General features: G+C 36.3%; 1 protein-coding gene across 1 annotated transcript in view; it reads right to left on the bottom strand.

Annotated features, from left to right (window-relative positions):
* SLC39A8 (solute carrier family 39 (zinc transporter), member 8) overlaps nt 1–15,599 on the bottom strand; it is a 105,064-nt gene that overhangs the window by 49,537 nt on the left and 39,928 nt on the right. The window contains exons 3-5 of the mRNA XM_006872719.1: nt 4,307–4,476; nt 841–963; nt 171–338 (exon numbers count right to left, since the gene is read on the bottom strand). Of these exons, the coding sequence (XP_006872781.1) occupies nt 171–338; nt 841–963; nt 4,307–4,476 (461 nt within the window). The remainder of the gene's footprint in view (nt 1–170; nt 339–840; nt 964–4,306; nt 4,477–15,599) is intronic.

The raw sequence follows: 15,599 nt of genomic DNA, 5'->3' as shown, positions 1-15,599 counted from the left end.
GAGAAAGATGATGGTGTCCACTATCATAAAAACTTACCATCTCAGAAACCCTAAAGAGCAGTTCTATTCTGCCCAACTGTATCACTATGAGTTGAAATCACCTCAGTGGCAGTGGATTTTACATCTTATAAAGCATGTAGTATTATAAATAAAAAATGGAATCAGCATACCTGTAGAGATACTACGTTGATATTATCAAAATGGATGTGTCCATTCGGTTCTGTGACTGCAGGGTTTGCGTAGCATGTCACACCATTAATGGCAGGTACTGCTTTAGGTTGAGGAGTTTTTTCTTGAGAAGGACCAAAATCATCATTTGCAAAGTGGGTATGATCATTCTAAATGGGAAAAATAAATGGAGGAAGTAGAATTTATAGAAAGAATAAATAAATATTAGATGACTCACACAGATAAGCAAATAGAGTTAACTAATTTTTGTTTGTAAGAGGAAATTGTTCTGTATTCTATATGTATTCAATGTAATATTTTAGATTTACAAAATTTCTCTCCCTTTTAATATATTCTCATTGCACAGCTTCTATTGACTATTATTTTCATGATAGGATAGATACATTTTCTTATTTCAATGAATATGAATTAAATATTAATTACACATCTCTGTAATTTGACATTAAACTGTTAATACTTGCTCAAATTCTACACTGTGAATTAATCAAGCATTTCTTTTATACTGGTTAATATATTGACTCTTTTCTCTCCTTAATTCATATGTCTACCTAATAATTGTATCTTTCACATAATTCTAAGAATAAAATCCATGCCTAGCAAAAGTAATTTTTATAGGTAAAATTTCAATGGAATTAACTAAAGTCTATTTACTTGACCATATGTCTTCAGTAACATCTTAAGCATTCTTTCAACAAAGAAAAGCATGTAAAATCCACCAAACACAGCAGCTGCTTTTTCAACATAGTTGTCAATTTTGGGATTGAATCCAAGCGCCTGAAAAAATTTTAAAAAAAAGGTTACTTCAGGTAAAACCAAATAATTTAACTTGATTAATATTATGTTAATGTTATATTTTCTTAACATACATTTTCACTGAAGTCCTAAGCCCATCTTCACAACTCAGTGTAATTGAGTTTATATGCAAAATTATAAAAAGACCCTAAAATTTTAGTAACAAAAAGGGAAAGTCCTATTAAATATAGTCATCAAAGGATTTTATAGTTTTCTAGTGATAACACTTATAGGAAAATGTGCCTTGAAAGGCAAACTTCTAGCAATGAATACACAGAAATAATTCCCTTCACAAAATAGGAAGAGGTCTAGGTAATGAGGATACATGAGATGTTAATGACCCACTTTTTCTAGAAGCAATATATTTGTCCATTATATCCAGAGTGACATTTTAAAAGTAAATATAGCAAGCCACTGGGATTATTGTTTTCCCAGGACAGATTCTCTTAGTCCTAGTGAGATATTTCTTAGTTCCTAAAGAGATAAATAAATCAAAGACTGTATCCAAGACTATAAAAATTATTTAAGATTGATTTTCAGGCATACTCAACAAGAACGAGCTAATCCACTGTTTAAAGAATAAAAGAGCAAAAGATGAAGTTTGAGATTACAAAGAGTCAAGCTATCCCTAACAAACAAGAAACATAAATTTAAAATAAATAAACAAAATAGGAGGAGAGAGTAACATGAAAAGCCCTTTCTATCAACCATCGTACATATTGTAAACCACCTCTCAGAACAGCATTCTAGTATAAAGGATGCCTAGGTCCTAAAATACTTACTGATGAAGATCAAAGACTGCAGCCTTCGATATGGATTGCATCCCAATGTAAAGAAAACAAAAACCTTACCATTGGACCAATAAACAACATTCTTATCAATGGAGAAAAGATTGAAGTTGGCAAAGACTTCATTTTCCTCGGATCAACCATCAACACTCACGGAAGCAGCAGTCAAGAAACCAAACGATATATTGCATTAGGCAAATATGCTGCACAAGACCTTTTTAAAGTGTTGAAGAGCAAAGATGTCAGTTTGAGGACTCAGATGTGCCTGATTCAAGGCAAGGTATTTTCAATAACTTCATATGCATGCAAAAGCTGGACAGTGAATAAGGAAGACCTTAGAAGAATTGATGTTTTTGAGTTATGGTGGTGGAAGAGAATATTGAAAGTACCATGGACTGTTAAAAGAACAAATATTTCTGTGTTGGATGAAGTACAGCCAGAGTGTTCCTTGGAAGCCAGACTTCATCTCTCATAATCTAGATATATTGTCTGGAGGGACCAGTCACTGGAGAAGAATATCATGTTTGGTAAGGTAGTGGTTACAAATCGGGCTGCGAACTTTAAGGTCAGCAGTTTGAAACTACCAGCTGTTCCGCGGGAGAAAGATGAGGCGTTCTGCACCTGTAAAGATTTACAGCCTCGGAAACCCTGCACAGGATCGCTATGAGTCGGAACTGACTCCACGTTACTTAACAACAAACAACAAAGGTGGAGGGTCAGAGAAAAAGAGGAAGACCACCAGCGAGTTTGATTTGCAAAGTGACAGCATCAATGGGCTCAAGCATAACCACAATTATGAGGTTAGCCCAGGCCTGAGCAGTGGTTATTTCTGTTGTACGTAGGGTCACTATGAGCCGGAACCAACTCTATGCCACGTAACAACAACAACAACAAGGTCCTTGTCCTAAGCTTCTGATAAGATCATGCAGCCAAATCTCCATTTGAGTAACTTCTCTGTCTTTATCTATATAGTACATTATGAAGGGGCTTTAAAAAATTCATGGAAAAGTTCCATCTTTTAATTTAATCTTTCCACAAATTTTTTGAAACCCCCTTGCATTAAAAATGTTGTTAAAACAACATGAAATAACAAAGTGAAATGAACTTTGTCAAAAAAAAAAGAGAGAACTCTGCATTAAATCAGAGAATTATTGCCAGAGAGTTATTTAATGCTTATATAATTCTATGATCATATCTATGATTCCTTAATTATCACAGAAGAGCAAAAGAAGAGTCTTAAATGCTTTGCTTGTTTGTTGTTGTGGTTGTTAAGTACCGTTGAGTCATTTCCAACTCTGAGGAGCAGCTGGTAAGCTTGAACCACCCACCTAATTAATTTAATTCAGAAACAACCTGAATTAATGTAATTCAACCCACAAGGCACATGTGTGATATATGTGAGTGTGATAACATTAAATATATTACATATTTTTCTCTCAAGACATTTGTGTTATAGCCCTATCGTTGCTGTTGATTGTGTGATTACAACAAAGTCATTTAATGCCCTGGTTTTCTATTTTTTTTCATCTTTACAATTAAGGATTTGCTATAGATGTTCTTCTTGGTCCTTTCTGTTTCAAGTGGTAATACTAATACTTAGATCATGCCTAAGAAAGCATATGTCCACTTTTGTACACAGCTGTGAAAACTAAAAGAGGATTTGGTTTTCATTTACTAAAAATTGTGGGATGAGGTTGCTACTCCCATTTTGAAATACTATTTTCTATTTGTTCAAGGCATGTCTCTCCATCTTTGTGTGTACATGGGAGTAGGGAGGTACAACACATGATGCAAATATTTCTCTAGTTTCACTTTTTTTTGGCTGCTTTCTATTAATGCCTCTTTCTCTTTCCTTTCCTCATCAACTTCCCCTCTCTTTTCATCTCACTGATTCAACTTCTTGTGTTTCTCTTCCTTAAAAGAAGACCACATCACTGATTTTGTAATAAAACATTCATATTATCTGTTGATTGATTGAACAGTATACTCTGGTCAATGACAGATTATCAATGCATCTTAACAAAAGAAAAAAAGAAGTTGTTTATTTATTGGCTCTAAATTAATTTTTCCCCCTACCATCCAAAAAAGAAAAGAAAGGGTTTGTAAATTGAGCTTTAATGCATTCTCCAGTTTTCTATAGCTGCAATTCTAGTATATACATAGGGAATTTTGTAGTATATCATCAGCAAATTTGACATTGCATCCTCTTGAGAAAATAAATAAATAATAAAACAGCATGTTGAAAAATTACATTTGCCAAAGACAGAATAAAGTTTTAAGACCCTCTAAGGTGTGCAAGAGCCATCTGAGCAGGTATTAGTGGTTGGCTAGCTAGAATATTAATTTTGTCCCCAACATTGACATCTACTGTAGTTTGGGACAAGCTTTTATATCTGCTGTGATTCAGCATTCTCTTATTCAAAACACTATAAATCAGATCATAAAATGCTGTGAGAATTATGGAGGCAAAAAAAATGTACAAAACAATAAAATGCTTAAAAGAAAAAAAAATTATTCACAGAAACAAATAACCTTACCTCTGGAATAAGTTGGAAAATTGCATTTGAAAACAGAGTTCCAATAGCCAGTCCCACAAAATAGGTCATAATCTTAGGAAAATAAGGTTTCTTGATCAACGGAGTCAAAATCAATCCAAGAAGAGATGCCAAGTTAATAATTGTCACTGATAGGAATCCATATCCCCAAACTGTAGGTTGGAGAGAGAAAGAGAGTATATAGTAATTGATACAAATGAGACCGATGGATTCTTATTATTCACTGAGCTTGAAACAAATTTTGTCTTTAAAAGAATGAAACAGATTTCTTCCTTAAAGCAACAAAATCTTGTCTATGAAAATAATAAAGGAAATTCATATTTTCCTTTATGTATAATATTGCACAATAAAAATTAAGAGTTACACAATGTATGCTTTAATACCCACCACTCGCCTGTCAGTTTGTCACACTGTGGTGGCTTGCATACTGCTGTGATGCTGGAAACTGTCAAAAGCATTTCAAATACTTCACCCATGATGAACATGTTTCAGCAAAGCTTGCATACTTAGACAGACTAGGAGAAACAAAAAGCATACTATTTCTGAAAGGTAAGCCGCTGAGATATTTATGAATACCTGCAGTCTGGTATAGTGCCACAAGATGAAGCCCTCAGTTTGGAAAATGCACAAAATATGACTGGGGTAGAGTTACCTCCTCAATGACAAGGATGAAGCAAAACTTTTAGGTCTTTCATTTACTGATGGGGCACTACTCAAAATGAGAAGAAACAACTGCAAAAATCTATTAATTGGAACATGGAACGTACAAAGTATGAATCTAGCAAAATTGGAAGCCATTCAAAAATGAAATTGGACATATAGAGATTGATATCCTAGGTATTAAGTAGCAGAAATGGGCAGCAGCTATTGGGCATTCTGAATCAGACAAATATGATTTACAATGCCAGGAATGACAAATTTAAAAGGAATGACATCACATTCACTGCTCAACCTGCCCCCCCCAAAAAGCATGTCAAAGTCTATCTTGAAGTAATATGCTATCTATGATAGAATAATTTCAGACAATATTCTGCTGATACTTATGAAGTTTTTAGTGGCTAAAAACCTTACAAGTGGATTGTCTATTCTTTCTTTCTAGTTTGATTTTAATCAAGAAGCTCCCCTGAAACTTGTTCATTAAGGGAGATCCTGCTGGTATTTGAAACACCCCTGGCATACCTGCTAGCATCACAGTAACACACAAACCACCACAGTATGACAAACTGAACAGCATGCTTTAAAAATCCCTGAATCATCACTGTTGTTATTAAATGACATCGAGTCGGTTCCGACTCATAAGTTTCCGAGGAGGGGCTTCTGTGGAGGGGCTGGCAAGTTCAAACCAAACTTGGGATGGAGTACTTCTATGAATGTTACAGCTAGAAGAGAATTGGGAGAAAATCTAGAATACTGACAAGCAATCTACGATGCCAGGTTCCAAACTCTGCTCAGCCCCCTAGTTTCACCTTGACCCAAGGCCTAGTTTAAACTCACTCTTCCAGAGGAGTAGAGAGACAGTGTGAGTTTCAAAAAGAAAGAGTGGCATAATGAATGAAAGATACGGGTGGAGACAGAAAAGGATGGGTTATCTTCAAGGTGACCATAACTACTGACCCTAAGCTTTTTGTAATCACTTCTCTGCAGATGCCTGTGTAGAGCACTTCCTGGGGGAGGGCAGTGCCTTAGTCCCCAGCTGGGGCCTCCTAGAATCTGATGTTAGCCCAGTGAATGAGCATTCAGCAAGTGAGCACATGGAGGTGGGAGGCCCAGACTAAGGCAGAGGAAATCTTAATGATGTTTTGAATGAGCACTATCATAAGCTCTACTACAAATGTCATTCATGACCTATGGATTTGGACTTGTTTCCCCTTCATCATATACACATGCACACACGAGTTTTCATCAAGTTGATTCCAATGATTCCAACTCTGGCAACTCCATGTGTATCAAAGGAACTCATGTTTGCTTCAAAGGGTTTTCAATGGCTAATTCTTCAGAATAGGTTGCCAGGCCTTCTGAGTACCTCTGGGTAGACTTAAGCTTCCCCCATCTTTTGGTTAGTAGCCAAATATGTTAACTGTTTACACCACCCAGGAACTCCCTCATTATCATGTTGTTGTTGTTAAGGGCCATTAAGTCAGTTCTGACTCATACCAACCCTGTATCAGTTTTGAGGAGCAACTGGCGAATTTGAGCTGCCGACCTTGTGATTGAAACTGACCTTGTAGTTTATCCCATAGTGCCACACCATGACTCTCTTATCATATTGTCATTGTTCAGTGCCTTCAACTCAGTTCCTACCCATAGTGAACCTGTATAGGGTTTCTGAGGAGCATGAACCACTGATCTTGTGGTTCAAACCAACTTTGCAGTCTACAGCGCCACACCAGGACTCCCCATTATCATAGAGGAATTGATATAAGGATGAAATAAGAGTGCAAGTGAAACCTACAGTATGAATCCAGAACAATGACCTATGGCACTACAGACTGAGATACAATGTGACCTCTGGGATTGTACAACATATGGCCTTGCCTATAGTTCCACACAAGGAGCTCTGGTATCGTAGTGGTTACGAGATGGGCTGCCAACCTCAAGGTCAGCAGTTCAAAACTACCAGCAGTTCTATGGGAGAAAGATGAGGCATTCTGCTCCTGTAAAGATTTACAGCCTAGGAAACCCTGTGCAGAGTCACTATGAGTCAGAACCAACTCCACGGTACTTAACAACAACAACATAGCCCCATACACACTTCTTTAGAGTAGATCCTCTTTTCTTATTGGTATCTAAGAGTGTGAATCTAGTGATACCCAAGATGTAGTGAGTATTTGCCATGTGTCAGGCACTGTGCTAAGCTATTGACAGATATTAATTAATTTAGTCTTCACAAATCTTAGTGCCTCTTTCATACCTTCATATCATTGAGAAAACCAAAGCATACGGAGTTCAAATAAGGTAATGTAGATAGAAAGCTGGACTTCAAACTCAAGTTATTGACTCCAGTACCCACATTTTTTTTTGCAATATACTTTATTACTTCTGTAAGGTCATTTAACTGCTAAAAAGCCCAAGGGTTATAACAGAACCATGAACATTTTATCCTGAATTGTACTTCATGAATACAAAGTTGGTTGCTCCCTACTGTTCTTGTCTAAGAGAGTCTATCCACAAATAAATTTAACAAATGTCCATAGAGTATAGTATGTGGACTTAGCCATGTTTCCTGACAAGTTTATGACCATTTGCTTTGGGATCCAGGACACACATACCTCAATACAAAGTAGCATGTACTAAGTACCAAATGAAGAGCACAGATAACAAATGCTTACTGTGTAATCCCAAGAGTCATCTCAACACTGACCATGACTATATCTTCTCAAGACACTTTCCTATCAGTTCCAAACTCATGACCATGCCCTACAAAGTCATCCTCCAGTCTACCTCCTTCCTATGTATTATTTTTCACTAAAACCATATTATCTAGCCCTCTCTGATTTTCTTAGAGAGTGTTTTCAGCCTCACATCTTCCTCCATTGTATACCTACATGTGATTTCTCTTGTCCCAAACATTTGCTGCTGTTGATGTTAAGTGTTATCCAGTCAGTTCTAACTCCTAACAACCCTGAATAGGGTTTCCATCGAGAGACTAGTGAGTTTGAATCTCCAACCTTTCAGTTAGCAGTCCAGTGCTTATCCTACACCACCACACCAGGACTTCAACACAAATGCTATTGTTGTTAAATGCCGTCGAGTCAGTTCTAACTCATAGCAACCCTCTATAGGGTTTCTGGTGCATGGTTGATGGGTTTGAACCACAGACCTTGCTGTTAGCATTCTAGTGCTTTACCCTATAGTGCCACATTGACACAAAAATTAGCTTACATTAATTCAACAATTATTTATAATTTCGTTAGGCAAACAAGATGTTTATATGTCAAGAACTGAAATAAAAATGCAAAGCAAATTTTGAGTAGCAACTAGAAGTAAATCCATATACATACATTAAATATGTCCACTTCTTCTGAGAACTACTGCTCCACTGTCCTCCTTCACTATCTCCACAGACAGCAGAAACGTCAGAGTCCATCTCAATTTCTCAGTCTCCACTAATCAATTCTTATACACAAATGGTAACCAACCCCTAGCAGTTCTTCCTCAGAGGTATTTCTTACTTCCAGCTTATCTACCCTCATTCCTTCTGGCTTGAGTTCAAGCCCTCCCCATCTTTTATGCCTTTATAGGCAACTTTCAATCCTATGTTCCTCTAACTAGTTGACACAAGCACCAGACTTATACTAAAACACACATATAATCATCTCATGCCCCTATTTGAAGCTACACTTCATAAACTGACTTCCACACAACCTTTCCAGCTATCCGTGTCCTCCCTCTATCCCAACATGGCCTATAAGCAGATACAATGTTTCCCAAGCACAGTATTGTTCTTGTATTGTGGTTTTCTGTCTGGAAATACCCTTCCATCTCCACTTCTTAAGAAAGTCATGTCTGTCACAATTGTAAAGGTAGAAGTTTTGTAACAAAAATGGGGGAGTAGTTAATCTTACAGTCCAGAAACAGAGGATCCTAGGACCATCAAGAGAGAAGAGCACAAACAGAATGTGAGACTCTATCCAGAGAAGTAGCAACATCAAAGATGGAGGTAGAGATGGGAACATGGAGAGAAGGAGAACCTAAGAACTAAATTCATGGAATTAGAGGGACTAAGAGCTGGTGGCCAGGAGGCAGGCTTGCAGAATGCCCTTTGGTGGTTTAAATTATTATATATGCCTGAGTGTGTTTAAAAAAAAAAGAGCTAAAATGAATAGAGAGAAATACTATTAACTGATAGTACATGAAGAGGATTATAATCATAGTAATGAAACAAAGTATATGATTTGTTGAATGTAAAAACTGATGGTCTGTCCTGTAAACTTTCACATAATCCAGAATAAAAACTTTTTAATTAAAAAAAAAAAATAGTCATATGTGCCTTTCCAAGTCAACTCAGAGTTCTGATGTGGTGCTGTAGGATAAGGCACTGGACTGAAAGGTCAATTTGAACCAGAAGGTCAGTGGTTCAAACTCACCAGCCACTTCTTGGAAACCCTGTAGAGGGTTCCTGTGAGTTGGAACTGACTTGATGAAACTTAACAACAACAAATCAACTCAATGAAGTTTTCCTGACTCACCAAGATTCCCAAACTCTCTGTTTAAAGCTAATCTCTCCAGTTTATTGTACACTACAGTACCTGTATCACTGATGTGTTTGTTTGTACCGTATAGATTGTGAGATCCTCAAAGATAAAGACTATGTTTTATTCAAACACGGTCCCTAGCTAATTGCACAGCAACTATGACATTCTTTGCTGACTTAATCAATAAAAGCCATATTTAAAAGTGCAATTCATAACTCTGTCAAATAAAAGACCAACTAATCTGCTAATCTGATTTTTATAACCTTCCTTGTTCTTATATACATTTATCAGAACCACTTGGGAACTGTTCACACTCTACCCATACTGAATAGCTTTTCCTTCTTGCAATGTTAAGATACTTATTAGAAAAAGATCCATTCATCAAGAATAAATTGATATAAAAAATTGCTTGGGTCTCTATATACACGTGTGATCCATCTAATAATGTATTTCAAGCAGGAGCCAATCTCTTTGCTTGTAAATGTATCTGAAAGATTTTAATAATGTTCCCAGGAAGAGTATTAGTAGCAATTTATTAGTGGCAAAAAAGCCCCAATAGTTCTTGAATACCCATTGTATGTAAAGTTTCTTCTAAGAGCTTCATGCATGTTACTTAATTTAATTTATACAATACAAGCCCTATCAGGTAGGTACTATTATTATCCCAATTTTGTTGTTGTTGTTAAGTGCCATAGAGTCAATTCCGACTCATAGCATGAGTAGTGCTTCCTATGTAGTACTTCCTAGGAGCAGCTGGTGGGTTTGAACCATAAACTTTGCAGTTAACAGTCCAATGCTTATCCTACAATGCCACACCAGGACTCCTATTACAACTTTACTGATGAGGAAATATTGTCTTTTTCTTTTCTGCCAATGACCCAGGCTTAAACACATAAGCTTCCATTTCTACCTGGCCCCACTCATATGGAGAAGCTATACAAAATAGAGGCTAATGGTGTGAGCTCTGGAATTAAGTCATTTGGGTTAAAATATAGCTCTTCCATTTACCAACATTTTAGGTTTATTCCTTGAATATTAAGCTTCAGTTCTCATATGTTTAAAATACAGATAGTGCCAATTTCCCTACTTTGGAAATATTTTACAGTAATAGAACAAAACTAGCTAGTGCAGTCTCTGGAATATCATATAACTTCAATAAAAAAAATTTTCAAATGTGGTATATACATCCAATGAAATACATTAGATATTAAGAGAAATGGAGTCTTAATACATGTTATAGCATGAATGGAATCTTGAAAATATTACCTTGAGTGACACAAGTAAATCACACAAAAGACAAATATTATATGATATCACTAATATGAACTACATAGACTAGGCAAGTAGATAGAGATCAGAGATAATGTTGTTACCCAGGATGGTAAAGAGGATAAATGAGGAGGGTTCTTGTTTAAATCATTGAGAATGTTTATGGAGATAAAAATGTTGGCAAAAGATATTGGTAATAATTGCACAACATGGCTGATGTACTTGATTTCACTGAACTGTACATGAAAAAACAAAAACATGGTGCTAGCTGTATTTTTGTATTTTTTTTTAATCACAAATGGGTAAGAAGAAGAATTAGATTACTTGCAAAAAATATATATGTATATATATATGTATATATATATACAGTGAAAGATTATTTTTATAATTGTTTTTAAATAATAAACTAGTAAGTTGATGACAGCATAAATTTCATTCATTTAGTTGTTATACGGTGTATAGAATAACAAACTAGCAGTCAGGAGACTTGAGCTTTAGCCCTATCCCCAATATTTTACCTACGAACAACAATGTTACTTCTCTGAAACTTGCATTTATGCCATTGGTTATATCAGAGTGTTGGAAAATATAATCTTCAAGCATGTGTCAAACAAAATTCCATTATCTTCATATAGTTTTAAAAATTAAATTGTTTCCTGTGACCTCACCAAAGAAAGAGGCAATTTTGGCCTATAAAATATAAAATGTAATAAGTTGTCCCCTGCTGTTACTGCTGTTACTGTTGTGTGTTGTTAAGTGTATTCTGACTCATAGCGACTCTGTAGAGAGTTTCGGAGGCTGTCAATCTTTAAGGGAGCAAAGAGTCTCAAATATGACTCTGGAAGGGCTGGTGGATTTGAATTGCTGACCTTGCAGTTAGCAACCCAACATGCAACCCACTACTCTACCAGGGTGCCTTAATTATTACCTAGAGAACTTAATTTACCATCAGCTTACTACACTCATCAATGAATTAAAAAATCATGTAAAAAGCAACTTCAGAATAAAAAAATGTAAGATCCTTTAGAAGTGGAACTGTTCTGTCTGCCCATTGAAATATCATGGTAAATGTGTTCATAAAACCCTTATATCATAACTCCAATTGATCATCTTTATTTTCCATTCTTTTTGATGGGCTCAAAATTCATTCTGTATTAAATGAGTAGTTATATAAGAAGTCCAGTTCATTTCATTATTTTCAAAATCAGATTGTTTTAAGGGAAAAACAGGCCTATACAGGAACAACAGTATAAAGTAAAACTATGAACATATTGTCATAAGAAAAGCAAAGATGTATTCTGCCTACTCTGTGGCTGACACTGTTCCAGGCACTTTATTACATAAACTCATTTGAAAATTCTAATAATGCTATAGAAAACCCACGTCCATCAAGTTGATGCCAACTCATAGTGACTCTATATAGGGTTTCTGAGACTGTAAATCTTTACGGGAGTAGACAGTCTCATCTGGCTCCCTCCGAACATCTTGTGGAGCATCAGTCCAATGCCACAGTGCAACCAAGACTCCTTAATAATTCCATATGGAAGGTAATAGTATTACACATAGGGTAAAGGAAGCACAGGGATGTTAACTAAGTCTTCCAAGATCACCCACGTTCACTAAAATAAAACAATAATGCTAAAGTCAATCTATGGGCAAGTTACATCTTAAATTAGTAATAACTGACCATTCTACTACTTTCCTTAATTATCTTGAAAATTCCCGTATCTTTTCCTACACTATTCCTCCATACCCCACTCCAATCCATTTCAATTCCTAAGATAATATGTGCCCTATAAAGCTTTTTGTCTTTATTAGGTCTTTTCCATTGCATCACTAGGAGGACACAGGAAGGTGTAGGCCACACCAGTTAACACTGTCCAAGGAGGTGATCTATAAGGCTTTTGTGCTTTCAATCATGTGGCTTTGCCTGCACATGCTACACACATGCTGTTGTTTTTGTTGCTGACAGTGTTTCTATAGTCACTGATTTTGCCATATTATCTGGTGTTTTAGCTGCAATACGTGATAATTAGCATTGGTGAATCTATGTCACCAATACTAATTTGTGAATGAAGTAGTAATTAAAGGAAAAGGACAAAATTCAAGAAAAGTGTCCACTCAAATTATTGATATAGTTATAATTCAATGTAGAAAGATTTTACAAAACAATTTTGTTGTTAGTGTCACATAAGCTGGTGCTGCCGGTGAAGGTGCTAGAATCCAAAATCGGTTTGAACCACAAGGTCAGAGGTTCAAGTCAACAGCTGCTCCTCTGAGAACCTTTGCAGGGTTGCTATGAGTCAGAATCAACTCAAAGGCACTTAACAACAACAAATCATATAATCTGGTATGGCACTGTAGGATAAGCACTCAACCTCCAGGTTGGTTTGAACCACAAGGTTGGAGGTTCAAACTCACTAGCCATTCCTTGGAGACCCTAGACAGGGTCCCTATGAATCAGAACTGATTTGATGGCACTTAACAACAGCAATTTACCTGTGCAGAATAGATTTGTTTTTTTCTTAAGCCCCATTTCCTGTACTCAGAATTATGTACTTGTTAGAAATATTTTGTTTATATAACAGATACATACATAGCACTATATGTTAAACAATAAACAATGTCTTAAGTATGTATATACAAAAATCAACTCATTTAATCTTGGTATCAACTTTCTGTTCATTGTTGTTAGTTGCTGTCAAGTCAACTCTGACTCATTGTAATCTTACATATAACAAAACATTTCCCACCCAGTCCTATGTCATCTTCTCAGTAGTTGATATGTTTGAGTCTACTATTGCAGTTATGTCAACCTTATGAAAAAACTAATGTGTCAACCTTGTGAGAAAGGTGTTACATTACCTCCATTCTCTGTGAGAAAACCAAAACAGAAAGAGATCAAATCACATGCCCAACAGAGAGAATTTGAGCCCAGGTGGGCTGACTTCAGATCTGTGCTGTTATAATGCTCTCCTATTAGCAAAGCAGGAGCTCTGGTAGCATAGTTGGGCTGCTAACCTCAAGGTCAGCAGTTCAAAACTACCAGTCATTCCATTGGAGAAAGATGAGAATTTCTGCTCACATAAAGATTTACAGCCTCAGAAACCCTATGCAGGGTCGCTATGAGTCGGAACATACTCTACCGCACACCACCACCACAAGCACTCCTAGCCAGGAATCCTGGTGTAGCAGTGTAGGATAAGCACTGGACTCCTAAATGCAAGGTTGGTGGTTCAAACCCACAAACCACTCCTTGGGAACACTATGCAGGGTCGCTATGAGTTGAAACTGATTCAACAGCACTTGAACAATAGCATCTATTAGCAAATATTAGTATATTAAGAAGTTGAGCTTTGAATGTATAATGAGTTACAGTTAAACAGATTTATAGGAATACAGACATGTTCTCATTTAGTACACACTCTAGGAAAATATTTTCTTGAACAATCTGCTTAGAAATGATTGCCATTCACAAAACTGTCACTTACATTTTTTAGGTTTGTACCTGGTGCTTTTCATTCATTCTATATTTATAGACTAGAAAAGAAAACATGGGTTCTGAAACAAACATACAAGTTGTGTAACTAAGTAAATTAACTTCTCTGTTCTTTGATTTCTCCAATTATAAAATGAAGATGATGGTGCTTACCTCAGAATTGTATAAAGATAAAATACAAGGGGGCTTCAGAAAGTTTGTGGAAGAAATCCATTGATTTTCATCCCATTTTCCACAATTTTTTTTAAGCCTTTTGTATATGTAAAGCATTTGAAACAGTGCCTGGTATACAATAACAGTTAACTATGTAATTGTTAAGGAACTCTGGTAGTGTAGTTGTTACGAATCGGGCTGCAATCCTCAAGGTCAGCAGTTCAAAATTACCAGCTGTTCCACTGGAGAAAGATGAGGTTTTCTGCTTCCGTACAGCCTCAGAAACCCTGTACAGGGTAGCTATGAGTCAGAACCAACTCCACGGCACAACAACATATCATTGTTTACTGTTTTTTCCTATTTTGTAGAAAGAAATCTAAGTATTCATACATATACAAAGAAATGCAAAAGTAAGTACCATAGCCACTTCATTGCTTGAATCTTCTTGTTCATTGCTTATCTTCTTGTCTTTCTGCACTCTCCTTACATTCTATAACTATAATTGTGCTAGATGAACTTGTTCACATCTGCAGCTTTCGATACTAACTCTAGTATGAAAAATAGAAAGTTTGATCTGTCCTCTGAGCTCCAAATATGTACATACCACTGGCTTTTGGACATTTATATTGTGGGTGTGATGCTGTGGTACAGTACAGGACTGCAAACCATAGGTTGGCAGTTCAAAGCCACCAGCTGCTCTTTTGAAGCCCTGCACGGGGTTGCTATGAGTTGGAGCTGACTCGACAGCACTTAGTACCACAACAAGAGCATGTCAATAAATGACCATGTTAAAAATTATATTTTTAATGCTCACCATCCCCTTCTCTGACCAACAAACAGCTGGTCTGCAATCTTTTCCATCCCAGAAGTCATCCACCCACTTGCTATTAGCCATGTCTTGGTGAATATTTTCCTCCTCTATATCCAATCTAGAAGTAAATTATTTTAACACAACTCAAAAATCTATCCTGAACTCAATTACTTCCTTCCAGTTCTGTCCCTCCCATCTTAATCCAATTTACCATCACCACTACTATCAACCCTGACAATACTTTTCTGATCAATGTCCTTACTTCCTCCTCTTGTCCCATTACAAGCTACAAGTAAAGAGCCCTTTTGCAAATTTAAATTACATCAAGTCACTCAACATTTAGAAACC

This window comes from Chrysochloris asiatica, unplaced genomic scaffold (genome assembly GCF_000296735.1).
Source record: "Chrysochloris asiatica unplaced genomic scaffold, ChrAsi1.0 scaffold00211, whole genome shotgun sequence".
Taxonomy (NCBI): Eukaryota; Metazoa; Chordata; class Mammalia; order Afrosoricida; family Chrysochloridae; genus Chrysochloris; species Chrysochloris asiatica.
The sequence above is the reverse complement of the archived record's forward strand: the minus strand, read 5'-3'. Positions and strand labels throughout refer to the sequence as shown.